At 38.1% G+C, this 22,445-nt stretch overlaps 1 protein-coding gene and 1 long non-coding RNA gene across 4 annotated transcripts in view; one reads left to right on the top strand and one right to left on the bottom strand.

The window, feature by feature from the left end:
- The first annotated feature begins 198 nt into the window (after positions 1–198).
- Positions 199–18,420, top strand: LOC146468695 (uncharacterized). Of its 2 annotated transcripts, none has more exons than XM_085124497.1 (4): positions 199–293; positions 8,408–8,987; positions 14,213–17,679; positions 17,767–18,420. In XM_085124497.1, the coding sequence occupies exons 2-3, from the start codon at positions 8,760–8,762 to the stop codon at positions 15,983–15,985; spliced, it is 2,001 nt and encodes a 666-aa protein (XP_084980623.1). In that variant the 5' UTR covers positions 199–293; positions 8,408–8,759; the 3' UTR covers positions 15,986–17,679; positions 17,767–18,420. The 2 variants fall into 2 exon arrangements, with proteins under 2 accessions (XP_084980623.1, XP_084980622.1); XM_085124496.1 differs by lacking the exon at positions 199–293 and adding an exon at positions 6,913–7,144.
- The window catches only part of LOC146468692 (uncharacterized), a 44,562-nt gene continuing 37,846 nt past the window's right edge, over positions 15,730–22,445 (bottom strand). For both annotated transcript variants that reach the window (XR_014867478.1, XR_014867479.1), the window contains one exon: positions 15,730–15,841. This is a non-coding gene — a long non-coding RNA (uncharacterized LOC146468692). The remainder of the gene's footprint in view (positions 15,842–22,445) is intronic.

Here is a 22,445-nt window from a genome sequence, read left to right as displayed (position 1 = left end):
ACTCTGAACAGAAGGCCACTTTAGCGCGGGTAGAGATCAAAAATGTGCTACAGAGCTTAATCTCGACTTTAATTAACACGCAGACGTTAAAAGCTTTTGAAAAGTTATCATGGTTTCCTCATGACAAGGCCCAATGAAAACAAAAACTGATTTAAGCTGTGAAAACCACCATACCTTTTAATAATTTACATATTTTATTCATGATGCCGGTTTACAGCGATCCACTAAGGAGAAAAGCTGCATGTTTTTATCAGCATCCAAGCAAACACGAGCTTTAAAGTTTACCACATCAGGTAAGCACGATAAAATAGTTTTATTTATTCGATTTAAGGGGAGATTGGACTTTCAACTAGAATAACAATGTGCAATTATTACACGGCACTGGACACGGAGGCGATTTTTATTTCGGGTAAAACGCTTCGTCGTTTAATCTCTCGCAGGCGTTTCATGGTTAATTTTGAAACTTCCCTTAATTCACTGACCCGTAGTTAAATAGTTGTTTTCACCAAAGGAAGTTAGATTTCAAATCAGTCAAAGTATATTCTACAGACCACTAAACAAATAAATTTTATGAATACATCAAAGATTTTTGAAGCTCACTATTACAGAAAGATTATGCAGATTCTTCGTTCACCCAAATGGCAAAAAATATTATTTTGTAAGTTTGATTATTAGCAATAATACCTGCGACAGACACAAATAGTATCCTTTAATTCGAATAAACGGGAAAAATAAATAGATTCTCGGCGTTCTATGCCAGTGACGTGATAAAATTCAATCCCGCCAATCCAAGTTTCTTCCCAGTAAAATGTTGCGAAGTGCGTTTCTCCTGTTCTCTCACAGGTTATATGATTTAGGTTTAGACAATTTGACTGTGATTTTTAAATTCTGAGGTACAAAACCTTTCAATTGCTTTGACGTTTTACTATAACTAGATAAAAAAAATGTATCGTCCGGTCTTGATTATGCGGACATACATGCTCAAATGTGAAATTATAAAAATAACATCAGAGTCGGTTAATTGGTTAACCACATATAATTAACAATAGCCAATAGCCTAAACAAACTGACATGGTGGGCAATAAAAGATCTCATCAACATGCCGTAAACATTAGTTACAAATGTACATTTTACTGTTTGTGAGTTGACGTTATCAGTTATCAGATGGTCCGATTTTAACTTCATATAAGCCAGCATGACCTTTGCAGCATTTGAACTACGACTTTGCTTTCGGCAGTAAACATACATGAATAGTACTCCAAAGCGTGTTAGCCGCATGGCACCCATGTAATGCGATAGGCAAACCAAATTTCCTCACAGGGCTTGCAAGCCCGGGAAACTATAAGGGCAGAAGCCCTCACTTTGGCACACAAAACAATAATTTCATTCCATTTCTATCACATACATGAATAGTTTGCCACAAGCAAGCCAAACAAGTGGAGGAAATTTGGCTGTAAACTACAAAACAAAAATTGCAAATAGGATAGAAAATTTTCAGCTGCCAAGAGTGTACAAATTATGCCTATTCAATTGCAAATTAACCAATCAACACTCATTTCCTACAGCTACTAGCAGTCATTGTCTCCAGTTATAAAATAATGAGGGAAACACATTCACTCTGTCATTTTTAAATTGATTTCCGGGGAAGCAGGGGCAATTAGAAACTTTACGTAAACTGTTCTGACATTGGAATTATTGCCAAAAAAATTGATTTCATTCGCGGTTTTGAGGTAAGCTTAATCCATCGAAGCGACATGCAAAAAATTAATAAGCCGTGGACAATTTGAAAGCAGCGTTTGATAATTTCACGTATCCACCTTCTTGTACTAAATACTGTAGTGTACATCCTACTTCATTGCCTCAATTAGTCAACCGTCGTCAAGATGGCGGGCCTACGTCAACTATTTCTTGTTTTCCTTTTGCCGCTAGTAAATTAATGAAGCAAAAACGTTTCAGAACTGAAAAAATACCGCAACAAATTCGACTCCTTAATTCACGAGATGTTGATCCTCTAAGACCTTAAACCAACTTTGAACATGCAAACTGACTCAATCCGTGCTAAGTTGTTTACATAAGAACAAAGAAACAAAATGTATATTATACTGTTTGTTGTTTTCACTCATTTATATTACAACCACGAAGAAACATTTACTTTGCCTTGATAATGATGGTATTGACATCGAAACGTCGGAGAGCATTAGCTTTGATTTTTTAAAAATTATCTGCCCAGGAAATAGAAAAATCAAAAGAGAACTAATATACACTAGACTGAAACATCGCTCCGGTGAAAGCCTTTAAAGCATACACTGATCGTAATATTTTGATTTTAACTTAATTATTGGCAAAAACATCCAGTTATTTTGCAGTCGAACCTCGCTCCTCCTCTTTTGCGAATACATTCGAATCACTTCGTGACGAGACAATTCGGACAGTTAAATTTTGCAATAATCTATTTCAATCAGGTAAAATTACCACGTAATAGATCCCACAAAACCTGAAGCGATAAGGAAATAAAATTAAAAAAGAATGGACATTTCGGTGGCAGGGGCAGTGTTTGCAGGTCGAAACGTTTTATAACACGTCAAGTAATGTGAGAACAAATCTGCCATTTATAAGTCCTTTCTTCCGCAGCCTTACAAAAAAGGGCTTTAAATATTTTTTTCCTTTGGATGCATCAATAATAAAATAGCATAGCCTAACCTCGTTAAATAGGAAAATTGCTTTTGAAAAATCAACTTTAAAAAAAAACAAGGCTGATTGAAACAATTTTAAATTGGCAGCCATTTTGCAGAAAGGACTATAAAGGAAAGCCTACAAAATGTTGTTACGTCATACCCATGTCTACTTTCATCATCATCATTTATTTGCCTTTGTAAAAGAAGAAAACATTCAAATTATAAGTCAAAGTAATGGCGAGAAGACCTCAAGAAACTACCAGGTTTATAAGAGAGGCCACTTCGGCTGTCATTAATAAATAAAAAAAAAAAGGTGCTACGTAAGTGCAGCTTGGTCAATTCATGATTTTACAAATGAAAACTCCAACATTTTTTCCTTAAAGGTGAAAAAACTAGATGAAGACGTAATTGATATTAGGAGAGAGTTCCAGATTTTGAGGCCTTGGTAAAGGATTGTAAATTGCTTAAGATTTGTGCGACAAGAATGCGACCGATAGCGGTTGGCTGTTCTGGTGCCATAAGTATGCACTTGGCTACTTGTTAAAAACAAATTTAGAAACATTGGAGGTAATAATTGATTTTAATAATGAAACATAACATTTAGCTTAGGGAACTTACGCCTGGCTCACATGGAAAAGCACAATCATAGAAGCCTAGCGTGAGACGCACGATGCTTTTGGATTCATTGTCATTATCTCACACCGCTTCACACTTTTGAAATAAGCAGAAGCTCCCCTCATATGAACACAATCACAAGCATAATAGAAAGTCGCTCATCAACCTCATGACAAACTGCCATTTTAATATTCTTTTGTTTACATTCAAATTACCCTCCTATCCTCGTTCAAGGTAAACTATTCTTTTAACTTATCAGCTTAAGAACGATATAAGAAGGGCTTATTTGAATACGAATAAAATGATTTTAAAATCGTAGCTATTTTGGAATACGCTCAATGCAGCCAAGAATTTGGACTGAGAGTTAAACCGGAAGATGTTTGTTTCTCGACGAAAACATGTGAGGCATGCGCATTTCCGACAAAACACTACAATGCATAGTACAGAAAAATGTGGAATCTTTTACTAAAGAGCAATTGAGTGTCGTCAAATCCAAATCAAAATAATAACTCTGACCAATCACAGAAGACGCAAAGAACATAATGAACCAATCAGAATTCGAAGCCAATACATGTAACCGGCACCAAGCGCGGGAAAACGCGTGCGAGCGAGTCACGATTGGTTTTGGTTTTGCTTCTCATTGGTTGAGAAAAGGGCGTGAGTTTTTTAACAATGACAGATTGTGCAGCAAAATCGACACTTTCGACACTAAATTGAACACAGCTTAAAAGCTAAACGTAAGGTGATTTCTGTAATCTTAGGCATTTCACGAATTGTAAGCAAGTGACGGAGTGAAAATCGATCTGTTTTAGTGTTTTTTTTAACAGTCTTCATATAAACTTTACCCTTGTAAACGTTTCTACCGATAAAAATTCAAGGAGAGAAAAACCGAAAGTGATGTCAGTGGCGCCATCCTTACAGATGACGTCAGAATGTGTCATTCAACTTCGTGTGTCCGTCCTTCCGGTTAGACCAGTAAAAATCTGACTTGCTAGGACTGATTAAAGGTGCACTGTCACTGCTCAAATATTTGAAGAAATTTTTTTTTGCTAATATGAAATTGCTCTTAGAACACCGCGCGAAGAAAATATTAAGGGATTTCTGCAAGGAAGGGCTAACTATAATGAGTTTTTAGCGACTTCCCTAAAATACACAGGAAGAACTTAAAAAAATTGGCCAATTTTTTCAAGTTGCAATCCTTTCCATCCTAGCAATCCGCAGCCAATCTTAACTAATACTAGTTTCTGTGCATCAGTGGGGTTATTGTTAACAAACCTAAACCATTATTTTAACGATTCCACTGATTCAAATATGTTTTTTGGACACTCAGAGTAACAATAAAAATAGGTGACACTGTCCCTTTAAAGACACATACAAAAAATCAAGTAAATGACTAGAAATTTTTTATTTTTTTTAAAAATCGGAACAAAGTCATCTATTTTTATGAACACTTTGCACTTTTCATCAACATTAGCCGAAATTTCACGGGCAAATTTTATTTAACCCGTGACGTAAGCCTGAGTTTTATTAACTGAATAAGCTTAAGATGTGTATATTTTTTTGTACAAAGTTTTTTCACCCGAAATAATCAAAACAACTAAAGGCTGGTTTCCATATGATCGCGGATCGCAGATCGCAAACAATCGCAGACGATCGCAAAAAAGGCTGTTTCCATATAATCGCAACGATCGCAGAGCCGACCATAGCCATACGTTTTGGTCAGCGGAAATGTCAAATATACACGCGCGTGTAGGCTGAAAAGCAAACAACATCGCGAACGTGGAAGAGCGGAAATTTTGTCGCAGGCAGTTTTACTTCTTCTGTTTGTCATGAAGCGAGTCGTCGTCAGCTCCAAAACCGTCAAAAACATCGGGCTTGGATTCGATAACGACCGTACGCAGTTCTTATGTTGCAAAATTTGGCCTCCGCTTCCCCGGCCGATAAATAAAACTTCTGCCCGATTTTGTCCCAACAGTTGTCCTTTTTGTTCTTGTCTTTAAAATCTTTGCTGCTGCGATTGTAAACACATTCATAACGAGCAACTTCCTCCATAAATTCCTCGAAATGACAACGAAATGATTGTTGCTACGTAGACCGTTCCTACAATCGAACACACGAGCGTTGAATCGTGGGAGAGAACCCGAAATATTATGGGATGCGTTTCGATCGCGGGTCGCAAAACTTTGGTTTCCATATGATCGCACAATCGCAATTGATCGCAGGGGATCGCAGACGATCGCAGGTTCTATCTTCTGCGATCATCTGCGATCACGATCGCAGACGATCACAGACCTTGTTGCGATCTGCGATCTGCAATCCGCGATCATATGGAAACCAGCCTTTATGTTCTATCTTCTGCGATCGTCTGCGATCGTGATCGCAGGATCGCAGACGATCGCAGAAGTATGTTTCCATATGATCGCAGACGATCGCAGACCTTATTGCGATCTGCGATCCGCGATCATATGGAAACCAGCCTTAAAAACTTGCAGTCAATAGCACAACAATAAATCATTCGGAGAGTAGTTATCTAGTAACTATTAACCCGTTTAAAATTCCTCCAAAATAGTCAACGCACTGAAGAATCACAAATGAGCTGAGGATTTCAACTTCTTTGCGTCAAAACTGAAGACGAATTCGCTCAAGTGAAATATTTTAGACAAGATAATTACTAAAAACGTCTAATAAAACGATGAAATCAAATGAGCGAGATGCCAAGGTAAAAGGCAGCTCACGTCAGCGTGCAACCCACGGGCAAATGGATAACGCGTATCAGCCAATCAGAGCGCGCACTTTACTGACGTGGTGAACAATACATAACATACACTTAGCAAAAGTTTTCCATGAAACGTGGTAAGTGATTAACATTACGATTAACATTTAGCATAATTTCAGAACTGCGATGAAATTCGCTACTCTAAAAGATACAACTTCGAGACAATATTAGTATAAACAATAGAAAGATTTTATGTTACAAAAGAATACATCAGAAAAATCCACTTTCAGAAAGCTGAGTTTCAATTAATAAATCATAAGGCAGCCATCGTAAAATAACCACTTTTCAAAACGAAACCTTACAACACCATGGGGGAGACATCCTTAATAATTTCCATCTTTCGATTACACTTTTAATATTCACTGCCTCCACCTGGTTTGTGCAATATAACAAATGGCACAACAGGAAGGCATTACTCAATAGCTTTCATATGAATGGCCGCGCTCACTATGATTTGTATCGACGAAATAAAAATTGGAAACAACTGGCACGGCTTAAAGGATGCCTCCAGGAGATCTCCAAAACATACATTTGTCAAAAGTGATTGATTTCCACCAGTCTTCCTTCGTCACGAGGCGCTTTCGTAATTGTAATTTTGTGACTTTAAATAACTCTGACTTACCATTCAAAAATCATGACAACTGTTGAAGTTTAATTGAAATATTACAGGAAGAAGAGTTTAGCATTTAAATTCGTAGACCTCGAGGTTTGAGAGTCTAATCATTTGTACTTATGCCCCGAAGGAGGGCGATTGTTTTACGATTTAAACAAGACATAGATCCCGCCTCGTGCAGATAAGTTGTCGCTTGGCAATCAGACTAAGTCGAATACACTGTTATTAGCATAATTCGGATAAGTATCTTTAGACTGGCGCCATCGGTCTTCTTGTTTGACACTCACACTACACGGAAAGGTATCTTGTTATTAAAACTGTGTTTCTCACAACCATCTAACGCGGAGGAAGTTGGGAAAATTGTCGATGCGGTAGCAAGGAAATCGCTTGTCTTTACGAGTAGGTCTTCATGAGAGAACTCCGACCCAAGGGTGTTTTTAATTCCTCTAATGGTTCAAAAAACAGGTAAGAACGTGGTTACTGGTTAAGATATCGCCTAAGGTTTTTAAATAGGAAAATATAAGCAGTATTTCGATGCTACTTCGTTGTTTACAAAATTCAATTGAGTATTCGACTGAAAACCTCACTTAAGCGAATGGACGATGGATAACTTTTAAATTCCTGAAAATTAAAATGTTGTAGTTTGTACCCTGCACAACTAAAAGGACGCCAAGGTTGCAACCAATTTGAATTCGATTTTTTTTTTCAGCCTCTGTGTGCCATCGCGATTCGCAAGGGGCCAGTCCCAGGAACAATCTTAAGCTGGCAATTATAAGTGCTTCCTATGCGAACAGCTCACTGAAAGACGCATTCAATATAAACAAAATTCCGCTGCAATGTTTACCAGTGTGGCACAATATTTAGGGCGTGTTTATGTTTTACGATTATACTGACAACGATATTAAATGATTCAGTACTAAAAAAAACCCCAGTTGGTTCTTGTCTTAGACGCTGCAATCAGACATGCAAAAGATTTCAATCACGTTCGCTTTAATATTTCATTTTAGCTAAGGGGATTAAATCTTTGAGAATACAATAACAGTATCTGAAATCTTCTCAGTATCCTTTCAGCGAGCCTAACTGCAATTGTTTTAAACCGTATTCGCATTACGATGCCTCCCGGATGCAAAGGAGATAGCAAGGTTTTCATCTTTGTCAATCAGTTATGTCACATTGTAGTTCGAAGGCGTTCAACTAAAAAGGTTTTTGTTTAGAAAAGTACGAACTTGCGAACACACCATCACCGTGTTGACCATTGTAAACGTTAAATTCATGTAACACTTCCTCGCAAATTTATTTATTTAAATTCATACAAGTTGCACGTCCAGTTTTACTGCATAATAAGCCCATGTCTGCTTGATGTTTACGCTTTAATAAAAATAAAAGAATCCCAGCTGGCAGTTAACAAATGCAGAATGAAGCCATTTGTACAACCCTGATGTGAAGTGCAGATTTAACCAATCAAAACGCATAATGTCTCGCTAGTAAATAAAGCCATCTGGTTAGTCTGCATAAATATCGAATCGCTCTACTGCAATCAGTTAACATTTGAAATAAATAAATTGAAAAAAAAAAAAAAACAACAAAACAAAACAAAAACAAGAGAAACGAGTCGACGCCTCTTCTATTATGCACGGCCGTGAATGATGATGACGATGACTACAAGGTTTTATTATTGCAGTAAGCTGAACGTTTTGCAACGTCTTTTGTTGTACTTCTGTATTTTAGGTGAGTGGTCGATCTTGACTCGATGAAAACACGCGAACGTCTTGACATAATACCGCGTGTGGTTGATACAAACCAACGCAGAATCATCCTAAACGTTGGAGGCCGATAGCATGAGACGTATCTGAGCACGGTGCGGAATTACCCCGACACGCGACTCTACTGGGTCGTCGAGAATGTCTCGAAGGCCATCGACTACGACTCGGAAAAAATCGAGCTCTTCTTTGATCGACATCCTGGGATATTCGAGCAGGTTTTGAATTATTACCGAACCGGGAAGTTGCATTGTCCTCACGATGTGTGCGGGCCACTGTTTGAGGAGGAACTCGCGTACTGGGGGATCGACGAAAAAGAGATGGAACACTGCTGCTGGACCTCCTACAGCCAGCATCGAGATGCAGAACAGAATTTAAAGAGTTTCAACGTGCACGAGGCCGATCAAGATCAGGAAACTGATTTGGAGAGCGACAGGGTAGAGGACAAGACACCGGCAAGAGACTGCGGTCGCTTCACTTGGTGGACGAAGTATCAGCCGAAGATATGGCCCATCCTTGAAGACCCTCATTCGTCCAAACTGGCTAAGGTGAGATAGTTGATATAGTTTAGATCGCGATTACATGCCTTTCACGGCTTAGATAATTTTTACTACCATACTCTTTGCACAAAGTCTATGATACTTGGTGGACAAATTATCAGTCTAAGACATGGCCCATTCTTGAAGACCCTCATTCGTCCAAACTGGCCAAGGTGAGATAGTTTACATGGCGATTGCTTGTCTTTCACGACTTAGATAATTTTTGCTACACTGTTTGCACAAACTCTGTCGGGTTTTGTTTGTTCAAGGGCATGCTATATACTACAAGGTTATGCTCTCAACTATAAGGAAATGCCGTGAAATTATATTTTTTTCGTTAACAAAAAGCGAATATGGAATTTGGACAAGCGTGCGTTAAACGTGCGTGAAATATTCGTGCACTTCGTGATGTTAGTTCGTGTTAGAACTTGGACGCTAAATAATGGAATATAGACCGTATTACAACAGCTGTTTCGAGGTTCGAGAGTTTGCAATTATCACCACTGAATACTGAATCTTTATGCTCCCTTTGCTTTTGTGCTACGCTATAAAAGCGAATCGAAAGAAATTTCCCGGTACAATAGAACGAAACAAATGTCTCTTTGACGGCCTCGGGATGCAGCGCTTAAACTACACACTTGAGATATAAATTAGCATTTGCTATTAATGAAAGTTATTTACTTTTTCGGGAAAGTAAACATCCCCGACAGAGCCGGTGCGGCGATCTGTTTATGCAAGAAAGCTGTTTCTAACAAAAGGGGAGGCTAATTTTCGATAGGTGGGAAATCGCACCCTCTTCCTTGCAACATTGGGCGGCAATTAAAGCGCAGATCAGAAGAAAAGGAAAAACTTTAGTTTAGGTAAACAATTAATGCTTTTACCCCGCAGTGCTTTTGATCAGAGGGTCTTAATTACAAAGATCCAAGGTGCGGTACCTTTGGCGTTTATCCCTGCATAATTGTCTCCAAAAGCCACGAAAACACCTACATGGTGATTTGTGTGGTATATGTTTTTATTATCCACGCAAGTAAAAGGTCGGCCACAATAAAAATATATGGAAATTTAGCAGGTTGTTTGGGCGTGATTGACACATTTGGGAAACTCGATCGGCGAATTAGAACTTGGAAAGTTACCCTACTTTGTCGGCTTATCAAAAAAAAGCCAGAAAGGTTGAAGCAACGCACAAGTACGATTTGTTATCAGAACTTGCACTGGGTTTTACAAGTGTAATACTGCTTTACTTTTTCTGTACTTTTGCCATCAGATTCAGGTGATTTTCTTTTTCAATACGTTGCGTAAGTGATTTTATGCACTGAAAAAACGAATAAAATATATTAAAAACGTAACTGTCATTAGTAAACTAACACAAACAGACATTTCACCATGAATATTTTTAATTAGGAAAGCTATCTTTTGTGAACAAAAAGTACGGTTACTCCTTCCTACAGCTAAATATATCAATCTCGCCACAAACAAAAACGCTTTCATTATTTCAAGTTTCGCCATTTCTCGTGGATGCAATTCAAACGTGTAGACACCCTTAGGAAAAGAGCATCACCATCACAAAGTACTGGTCAGGAGCTTGTGTTTCAATGGTCATACTTAAGGATTTCACCCACAGACGAAAAAGTTTGAACAACATTGTTCAAGATAATAAACAGTACTACAGGAAAGTATTGTTCAGTAGATTTCATTTGAATGGTCACACTTTAGAATTTCAATCACAGACTCAAAGTTCGAACCACTTTGTACAGCATAACAAACGGCACCACAGGAAAGTACTGCTCAGTAGCTCACTTGAATGGTCACACTTTAGAATTTCATTCACAGACTCAAAGTTCGAACCACTTTGTACAGCATAACAAACAGCACCAAAGGAAAGTACTGCTCAGTAGCTTTCATTTGAATGGTCACACTTTAGAATTTCATTCACACTCAAAAGTTCGAACCACTTTGTACAGCATAACAAACAGCACCACGTACACAGGAAAGTACTGCTCGAACCTATCACGTGCTACCAGAATTTCACCCATAGATTCAACATGCAAACTATACTACTAAAAAGCAAAGTCTGAAAGATATTGATTGACACAGTTGGAACTAAGAAAAGCGATTTACACAGTAAATTTATTCGCGGTTACTTGCTAAGGAAGGTTTTTCCTATGAAATTTAAATGAAAGGTTAGCCGCAAAGAGATAAAAAAGTGACGTTTGAGCAAAATGCTGAAGATTAATATGCTTTTAAACACTAAACAAGGAGCCTCTGGGAAATACGATACCAGCGGGTGGTATAATTTTACACCAAAGTCCACAATTTAATAAAAGTAACTCAGCTTAAATGAAAAAATATCACCTGGTCGCGTTGCTGTGGAGACCGATTATCACTAATCTAACATTAACAAATTTTTCAACTTTTCTTGTTTAAAATCGATTTTCGTCATTTTTGCTTCAATCAACCATAAAATGAAAACTAACCGTAATTTCCAAGAAATTCTAATGAATGGGGGATGTAAAAGCGAATGAAATATTGATTCAAATCCTGTTTTTAGCAACTGAGCCAGAGATCTAAAAAGAATGACCAACAAATATTTTTCTTTTCACCTAACAATAAAACGGTTGATAATCCTCGCTAAGAAGTTCAATAAGCGCAAAAAATATATATAGTAATGATATATAGATAAGATAATAGACGCTTACATCCTTTATCTGAATTACACGGCTCTGGTGTCTGTCGGAAGCATAATATTCTTCTTGATGAAAAAAACAAAAAAACAAAAAACAAAAAACACACGCATCGTATTTCTCTCCAAGGAGTCACGCCAGGTTCGGTTATTTCAAATTTCGCCCATTTGCTTTTCCGTTTTTTTTTTTTAACCCGGTGAGTTTCTATCAAAACAAAATTTTGTCTAATTTCGAAATTCACTGACGAACTTGTCACAAGAAAGGCCATTATTCTACCGCAGTCCCAAATTCGTAAAATTTTCATTACAAGACTAAAATGTTGCGCCATCAATCAGAAAAATAATTGAACTTAACACGGCTACACTTGGCATTGTCTGCCATTTTGCAAAACGCCGCTCGCCTGGTTTAATGTTACACAATACCGCTGCAAAAAACAACCGTTGGTTTGTTCCCAATCTTAGACTTTTGCATCGTAAGTTTTGTCATTTTATTTTCGCTTGGATTTTCCCTTGACGGATTTTTCATTTTTATTCATTTTTTTTTTTTCATTTTTGCAATATCTGACTTACATCCGGGTGTTAAAAACTAAAATTGCTTTCTTCGAGAAATTCCGTTTTCTTCAATTCTTAGCTTGAAAAAAAAAACTATATTTAGTATTTCTAATCCATTCTTTTTGAATATCCTTTTGAAATAACCGTCTTAACAATTCCCCTCTGCGATCCTTAAAACGAATGTTTCATATTAATGATTGCTGTTAATCCAAACTTACAAAATATAAATTGTCTTCGCAAATTAGCATTTTGATATATTTTTTCACTATCCCTGTGGCGCTGAAAACAGACAGATTTATAACCATCAGGAATCAAGCTTAAAAAGATTAGACTCAAAGTTAATGTTTTATTTCTTAACTCGGGGAAAAGTCCAAAAATTAAATGATAACAATTTCATATCATAATCCCTCTTAACATTCTTTATTTATTCTTTTATAATAATCTGTCTAAAATGAACTTCTAAAACCTTTTAAAACAGCTTTTTCCTTTGGTACTTAGTTGGATATCTCACCTCAAAACAAAACAAAGATATTACCCTTTCAATAGACCATTTCCGAGTTGCTTTGAACCTCATTATGAAAGCGAGGCTAAGTGCAAAGTTTTTGTCATGAAAATTAGTTTTCATTCATATGCAAACAAAACTAATTTTCATATGAAAAGTTTTGCACTTAGCCTCGCTTTCTTAATGAGGTTCACAGCAACTCGGAAATGGCCTATTGGCCTTTCCGACACTGCTTTCCGAAAAGTACTATAACGATAATGGTAATGGTAATGTACGGTATTTATTCGATGAACCGCCCACCTTCGAAAAAGCGCCCAACCCGAAAGCCCAAAAAGTTAATAAGCGCCCACCCTAAAATAAGCGCCCACCTCACCCCCTCCCAACAAAAAATATTTCTGTACTAGCCCAGCGTGAAGTAAGAGGAACGTCAGTTCTGTTTCAAAATTGGTTTTAGATACGGTAGTCAATGAACTTTTGTATTGTTTATGGCTTGTTCATGTTAGCTTTTGTACTTTGTTTTGTCTTGCTGAAGCGAAATAAACTTGTTATCCCTTGTTTTGTTATTCTCTAAAAATGTCCTTGCTTGCTGAAAATGTTGGAAAAATAATAAGCGCCCAGCCCGAATAAGCGCCCACCCTCATGGGCCCAAAATTAAAAAAGTGCCCAGGGCAGTTAATTGAATAAATACGGCATTTTATACACCGCACATATCACATAGTCTCATGGTGGTTTACAGTTCTTCTGTGGAGTGAGATCGGACGTCAGCCACTGGCAGTCGCTACAGCAATAGATGCAAGGTTGCACAACCCTAGAATTTAAGGCTAAACCCTTTAAACCCTAATATCAAAACAACAAATTCTCCTATCTTGTTCTCATACTTTTCTTATAAACTTATAAAAGTGCTGGGGAGAAGTAATTCAAATATCAAGAAAATTTATCCTGGGTGATCATATCCTTAATTCGCATGACTTCAGGGGTTGAATAAGCATTGATACTACCAGGAGAAATTTGATGCTGATCACTGTTAGGGCTTAAAGGGTTAACCTTCTTGTTGAAGTGGCATTTTTCGGAAAGGACTATTGATTCCCCTGCTTTGTTTATACATTTTTTGACCGATTTGATATAATTACTTAAATGTGTCTCTTTTTTTTCTTTTTTTTTGTGTAAGTTAAGTTTTCTCTTACCTATTGTCATGCGTTTTACATATGAGCCTCTGGCTCAACAACAACAACAACAATCTTTATTCGTGCCCAGAAATTATACAGTGTTACATTAATACAAGAAAGAAAAATTACTAAAGAAGAGGGCACAGCCACTTAGAAATAGCAAGCAAATCGAGCTAAGTGGCTGGGCCAAGCGGATATGGAGGGCAACCTCATCCCATGCATTGACATTAATTGATTGATTGATTGATTGATTGATTGATTGATTGCTTGCTTGCTTGATTGATTGATTGATTGATTGATTGATTGATTGATTGATTGATTGATTGATTGACAGATTTTTTCCATAATATCTGTGACGCTGATCCTACTGTCCGTGGCCACATCCTGTGCTCTAACTCTTCCCCAGTTCTCCAGTCACAGGGCTGCAAACGCGTCCTCGGCTTCACCAAGAGATGACACAGCTAATGATATCTTTCAAACCATCGACTACTTTTGTGGCATCTGGTTTACCCTCGAACTGCTAGCAAGAATAATATTTTGCCCAAGAAGACGAGTCTTTTTCCGACAGGTGACGAACTGGATCGATATTCTCTCGGTTCTTCCGTTCTATCTTCGGCTCATTGATCCTAAGGGTGGTGCTTTAGCTGACGCACTGCTCATGATTCGCCTTCTTCGGCTCTTCCGCTTCTTTCGCCTGCTTTACGGTCTTCAAATCTTGTTACACACGTTAAAAGCAAGCTCTTACGAACTAGGGCTTCTACTGCTGATTCTTCTAATCCCAGTAATCTTATTTTCTTCGATAATTTACTACATCGAACGCACAATGGATGGTGTACATACTAAATTTCGCTCAATTCCAGAATCCTTTTGGTGGTCGCTCATCACCATGACAACTGTCGGTTACGGAGACATAGTGCCAGTCACGTGGGTAGGAAAAATAATCGGAGGAGCATGCTCCATTTGCGGCCTTCTTGTTGTAGCTCTCCCCATTTCCATAATAGGAAGTAACTTCAATCTGTACTACGCCCATGCACAAGCCAGACTTAAACTTCCAAGGAAGAGAAACAAGGTTTTATTGAGTTCATTAACCTCGGATTTCTCTAACCGCGGCAATTTTACCGGCACCCGACGCAGAGGATTGCGTATACGTAGCCCTGCCGGACTTGAGGCAGGAGAGGACGACAACCTAGCTCCTGGAAATGGTCATCCATATCGGCTAAACAGTTTCCCGAACAGAAACTCGTATGAATTGAAACGGAACTCTAGAAATTGGAGTATTCCTTCAAGCAAATCAGATAATGCCCAAGGTAGTGACGTCAAAACATCGCCCACGAATTGCAGGGGTAACAGAGAACGTAAATATAGCCGCAATGAGAGAGTTGTTCCAAAACTAGGAGATCTACCTGAAAAGGACGAGACAGAAGAGGAGAGCAGTTCAGGAGACCAGCTTCTGAACTCCAAACCAAACTCAAGCAAAATCGATCATCCAAGACACAGTTTGAATGTACCAGGAGTAACAAACTATTCTCCAGCGGACAGACTTCCGTTCTGGATAGCAGAAAGCGGTCGCAGTCAGCGCATGCGTTCTTTCAGCGTCCCTTCAAACACACAAAGACCGCTCTGCTCCGGGCCTCCGCCCCGGAAATCGCAATCGCAGTCTTCACACATCTGCGATCGCTGTTCATTGCCTAGAGAAACTCCAAACGTTGCTGGGTATGAGACCTCGAAAGGTTCTAGTACGGAAGTATGCTGTTGTTCGGAGAATAGAGACATTTCACACGAATGTAACAATTCAACGTATACCATATTTATTCCTGGAGTCGACGAAGGAGTTCAGGTTAGCATGGAAAGCCTACCTTCAAGGAGCCGAAAGTTTCCGCTCAACGGAGGTTCGCCAATTCAACTTGATGTGGTTCCTTTCTTAAAAAGGACGCTTTCTGGTGAAGACAGCGACTCAGAAAACCTACAGGAGCAAGACGAAAAAGAGACACTTATTAGTGATATAGAAAGTGAACATGATGGGTACCCGAGCAGAGACCACCCGTTATTACTAACAAACAGGCCAAGAAAACATGGTATACTCCTTGATAATGAAACTTCAATTTGATTAGACTGTGCTGGTAGAAGAAGAAACATCGTTACGAAAACATTACTGCCTGTACATGTTCCCTCACTAGCGCGTGTTCTAGTCCCCGGCACAGATGTTCATTGTGACAACATATACTCCATTACAATGAACGTTTCCAAATCGGGGCGCAAACGATGGTAAATCAGACGATCGCTAAAAGAGTCGCCAAAAATTTCACGATTATATGAAAACAAACTAAAAGATCGCTTAGGATCGTCTGCCATCCTGCGATCATGAGCGACCACATGGAAACCATGTTCTACGTACAAATCGTACCCAGAGTCCTCAGGCATTTTCGTCAGCCGGTGGAAACCGGGAGAGCGCGACCAACCGCTAGTCAAGGAGCCTTAGGACTCTGGGTGCGAGAGTGCCTACACATAATACTTCATATTTGAAGAAATCTGCTGTCCAAAAATTATGCGGGAGGATAATTTTCTTTCGCGATCCTTGCGATAACATGGAAACACAGCTCTTCGCTATTGGGCAATTTGGTAAACAATTTCTGCGATCGTGCGATCGTTTGCGGTCATTTAAAAACCACGCATTACTCAACCGCGTCCAGTTCCTTTCTAAACTTTCGTTTATTGTAAAAAAAAAAGCCAATTACCGCCCTCTAGGAACCGCTTTATCCGAAACCATAACGATCTTTAAAGGAAGCTTTCGTGAAAAGGTACCTTTTAGACATTGCTTGAAGCAAAGCTTGTTTTGATGATACTAGTATTTTTAAATGTTTTTCTGATAAACAGTTAATTTGAAATGGAGTGGCGTGTATCGGAGCCATCTCCAGACATACAGAGTTACAAGGTCAAATGTCTTTCAACAGAATCCGTCAAAGGGCCTGTGATTGTTGAGTAGAATTTCGCAGGGAAGGAGTATGTGACTGTCATCCCACCCCACTCCTGAGCTACATTGGTACGTCTGCCTCAAGGAGTATGGGTTTTGAGACGTTTGGCATGGAAACAGGTATAGATTTCAACCCATTTGGTCTGAACGTTTGAAAATGGGTATGGGTTTTTAAAACCAGGTCTGAAAACCGGTATTGGGAAATTAAAAATTTTGGTTTGAAATAGAGACAGGACTTGTCGAACCGGCCGACACACGAAAACAAAAATTCCGAGGAGTGGCCTTTCCCTGGAAATTTGACGCGCAAGTCTGGGTAGGAAGCCCCGCATGCGTGCATTTACAATTCACGAAATATTTTTCCTTGCCCGCGATTCGTGAAAATGTGTCACGTGACGTAATGTCCGTTAATTAACCCTGGTACATATCCAATGATATTCCCAAAAAGATATACTCCTGTTTTCAAACTTGAGTAGCTTCAGTTGAAATCAGTGCGATAAAGACGTTATTTAAAAACTTCGGCTTAGAAGAGCATTTTGCTTGCATTTTGCATTTTGGCGTGGGATTGAGAAAACAGTTTAGGTAGTAACTTAATTAAATTAGTTATTGCTTGATCTTTAAATACATTAATGACAAGAAACAGTTTCTGGACAATGTTCCTTAGTTCAGACAAACCTTGAGCTTTAGGATACAGGTAGTAACAATAAAGATGCTGTCTTATAATTAAAAAAACAAACACAAAAAATTATTTGGACAGATTAGAGTGTATGAGGTTTTATATATTCTATATATAGACTGAATTTTCGAAGCATTTGAGAAAATAAACTGGTATAGTGAAATAATTACGATTTCTGGATTTTATTATATCAACAAGTTTGTCATTGAACAAACAGATGTAATATTACAAGGTAATTTTCAAGAGTGGATTTAGATTGCCTTCATTAAGAGTGCAAAATACTCCATTTGAGCATTTCCGTTGATTTAAAGAGAACATCCACTCTTACAACAAATTTGAAGTGAGACTGTTAGAAATAGTGGGTAAAATTCAAAGCTTATTTTGAAAGTAGAGAATTTTAGTGTTTCAAAAATTGGAGAGGACTATCAGCCATTTTCGCGTTAAGGTTTTGCTCGCGCCGCCATTTTGGATTTTATGACGTCATAAGGTTCCCGCTTTTGCCAGGAACCAATAATTGGGCAACCGCATGACGTCATGGAATCCAAAATGGGGAGGGGCGGAAAATTCAAAGGCGAAAATAAATTCCAAGTTTTAGAACACTAAAATGCTATCTTCACTTTTCAACTAAACTTTGAAATTTAGGCACTATTTCCAACAATTTAATGTTGTAACAGGTGCGGAGGTTTCCTCGCGACCCTGCAAAAACAGCCACCTTTCATTGCTTAGTGCGAACGAAGACGGCTGCATTAGCAGGCTATGAGCAGTGCTATGTATTTATTCCTTTTATTTCGAGATCCGTACTTAGAAAACTGTAATAGGTTATTACGCCTCCCTCTTTAAACAAAGTTATCGTATTGCATAGAGTCCCCTTCGATCTTTCTAGAGAATCGAAAGAGATCTAGTTTTAATTCCCCGCTAATCTTTAATACTGCTTTGTTGACAAGTCTCGTCTGAAAACCAGCGATTGGTGATGGCAATAGACCAATTTCAATATATTAAAATTGTAGCTTGGCTACGAGGCTTAGGGGAATTTTAAATTTTAAAGAAATTTTAAATTACTCATCTCTGAGTTTCAATGTATTTTCCGTTGTTTTTTTCCCCTAAGCGTCGTGGCCAAGTTAGAATTTTCATATATAGAAATCGGTATATTTCCTGTATAAAGAAAGTCATTGTTATCATTACTATCGAAAAACAGACAACAGAGGTTAAAATCTGCAAGGAAAATTCCAGCATTCCAGTAGCTGAAAAAACTGTACAAAGCATTCCGCTCCCTTGGAGGTTTGGGCGAGTTATCGATTTTCGGGTTCTTCAAAACCATTAAACCCATCAAAATAAATTCAAATTGGCCTTAACGTTACGCCAAACTTCCAAAATTAATAATGTTCACGTGATCTTCAACGTGGTGATATTAATTTATTAATTAAATTAAATTTGCAAAACGACCGATAAATCCTTATGCTCATCTAGTGTATAACCCCTTCACAGAAACTCAGTCTCTTATTTTCATTGTTAAATTATTTACTGGTATTGCCTTAAAAGTTAATAGCTTGAGTAACGCCTCAGTGATTACTGACATTGAATAGAGATCTGTATTGGCATTTGTAATTAAAACGGAACAAAGCTGGCGGCTTTAGATCATTTCCGTGGAATATCAAGCTACTTCGTTCAACAGTGATTTAATTTACAAGGACACAACATTCCCTTTCAGAAGAACTCAGCTATTAGGTTATACGTATAATAATGTGCTTCATTCGTTAAGACAGCATAACAGGATTTGTTCCCTTGCTTTGTTTGCAAAAATATTAATCAGTGCTTCTCTTTACAAAAACCAAATAAACCCTAAAGAATTGTTCTCAAAATCTACGCCGGTTGATATTAGCAGGTAGTTCATAAACGATGGCTTTTCACACATCCTGCCAAAAAGCAAGACAGGAGGCCGGTAACAAAGTTCTCACGACCAGATCTGGCCAAAATTTTGCGTCAAAAGTAATTGACAATTCTGAGTAATGAAATAAGTGTTCCCCTGTGGGATTATTAGCGCATGTTCGCGCTTACTGTCATTGTAATGAAATGTTTAGTTTTGCCGATTTGTTTAACTTTGTTTATGGTTTCCGTTACGAGATGTAATCCAGAAATACTGACATGATACCTATGGATAAGAATTGATAAGTTTGAGAAAGTGTGTTGTAATCCTCAGTCCTCACTCAGAGTCAATCAACCACGGAACTGGAGCGTGGGTGACGAATGTTTGGAGGTCGAAAATAAGGTCAGTAGCAGTACGGATTTCATTAAGATTTTAAACAGGCGGGCAAAAGGTTATTGCCCCTGGGTCGGATAGTTCACTTGGATATGATCTTCTATTAAAAACATGGTTGAGGTGTTTAAAGCACCCAGGCGGCAAAGTCGTTTGCACAGACAGTCAGTTTGTCTGGTGCCTGCATGGCCTTTGCTGAAACCCCTGGTAGCAGTTGCTTTTAAAATGATGACAATTCACGAAATTTGGTCCAACTCTTTGCGTATTTAAAATGTTTAAGAACTCCATGTGTAACTGAGACAAAACATATTTTAAAAGTGAGAGCCTAGCACTTGAGAAAGTAACTACTGACATGCATGGTTCAATAGCAGATTTGCCGTTTCGCAGGAATGGTCACTCAAAGACTAGTAAGAACCACTTCAGTTGCGGAACGTAACTTGCAGCATCAAGGGAAAGTACTGCTCAGTAGCTTTCATTTCAGTCCTCACACGTAAGGATTTCATACACAGACTAAAAGGTTAGAACGCAATAAACAGCACCACAAGAAAGTCTCTGCACACTACGGGACTGCGGACCGCGGTAACACTCCAGCTTAATACATTCCTTGTTCTTTAATCCATCAACTACGGGACTGCGGACCGCGGTAGCACTCCAGTTTAATACTTAGATCAATTACTTATTCATCTGTTGAGCGCGGTAGCACGGGCCACGGGTTTCAGAGTAACGCACCTTGCGAGTGGACGGGTGTTCTGCAATTGCTCCCCTATTTACCTAACAATGTCATCAGAATGATAAGCTAAATTTGGTGAGCTCAAATTTGCGCTATGTGAGCCCAGTTAATTACTAAAAGTTATTGTATTCCTGTACCGTTGTCAACGGGTGCCCACAAAATGAACAATACTGGGATTAAAAACGATCCGTTACTTAATACAGTTTAATAATGACAATGCTTTATCGTGTGCAAAATTCATATTATTGACGTCAAATGCGCTTAAAAGTTCAACTGAGACTTGAGTACAGGCGCCAACATATTCAGCCGATGATAAACACATTTGGGAGATCCAACGCAATATGCTATGGTGGAGTGACTTTCGCTCATCTCGGAGGGAGTAAGGTGTGAAATGTGTCACCAAAATCAACTATTTTAATACGGAAAATTATGACTTTTACACAAAATGGCTACTCGGATGCAATAAGCAGAACGCTAACCTCTACCGAGATTTAAAGATGAAAGCACTCCTAGCCTCAACCCCTTAAAAAATTAATACTGTTTAAGCCTATAATTGTCTATAAACGAACAATTCTATAAATGAAACTGCAGACACCATTGTTTGTCGTTTAAACAATGGTTTGAGGGACGCTGGTAAAATTTAGTCACAAAAACGCTGCGAAGTAAATTCGTTCTTATAACAAGGTGTACATAAAAGTAATTTATGATTTTAACTCTCACAGACTTAAAACCTGCGCCAGTATTCTTAACAGATGGTAAAATTTTATCACAGAGACATGTTACCGTTTTACAATGAAACATTTTACTCCACGACAATTTTAAAAAATATATTTTAAATTGGTCAGCCGGAAATTAGTACGAAGCCTCAACAGATCTGTTAAACGGGCTATGCCACCTTTTTGCAGTGTCACTTTGAAAATCCAGAGACAGATTTGTATCTATGGAAACGTTCAGTAAAACAATTGCCCAGTTTTGTTAACGATTGCCCTACTATAGCTTGTACACACAAACTAGTATTAATTATCTTTCCATGGCTAAAATTAAGATAGAAATGGATTACAACTTGAAAAAAAGTGCCGCTTTTTTTTTGAACTTCGACCATTTATTTTTGAGAAATCGCTGAGAATGGTATGTTTTTTTCTTGGAGAAATCACTTACTCCACTCTTTGAGTAATTGGTGCTCTAAGATATTTCGTATTTGAACGCACGTACCTTGTCAAGTATTTGTGAAGTTTTCTGGAAAATACAACAAAATCTTCGTGACTCTGCTCCTTTAAGCCCACATCAGTGGGTTTTCAATTTCTACAGTTGGTAAATGTTTTATTGACTCAACAATGATGATCAAAATACCATACACTAATTACAAGAACAATCAAATTCATCAACAACTTTAAATTAAAAGAAAAGTCGCTCTTCTTTGATGATTTTGTTGTTAATAAAAGAAAAACTTTAAATGCACCGACGGGAAACTGCCATCTCGTAACTATTCTTCACTTGAGACTTGAGACTTTATTAATAAGGTAATAAGGTGACATTTTGTATTCCCGTGCTTTTAGTAGTAGTAGTAAATAATCTCAGTTTATGGTACAAAAACAATTGTAGTTCGTATCTTGTTTACTTTCGTCTTTTAGGTTTTTTGCGCCGATCTTTTAATTTCCTTTCTCTGATGTGGACTATGTACTATCAATGTAGGTGTTCGACCAGTCTCATAAACAAGGTTATTTTTAATAAAAATAACATGTATGAAAGGAGTCACCACCCACCACTGAAAAACAACAGTCATCGAATTTTTCGATGAGCTTGTATCTGGCACAGCTTGCCATCTAAAAATAAATTAGGGTGTCCGGTAATGACCTCTTAATCACAACAAAGCCCTTGAAAAACCTTGCAATCCGGCGATAAATTAATAGGTGGATATGATCTATCAGCGGCCCTCAAT

The sequence above is a fragment of the Pavona decussata genome, unplaced genomic scaffold, assembly GCF_977016875.1.
Source record: "Pavona decussata unplaced genomic scaffold, jaPavDecu1.1 SCAFFOLD_130, whole genome shotgun sequence".
Lineage (NCBI taxonomy): Eukaryota > Metazoa > Cnidaria > Anthozoa > Scleractinia > Agariciidae > Pavona > Pavona decussata.
This window is presented reverse-complemented; position numbering and strand designations above follow the sequence as displayed.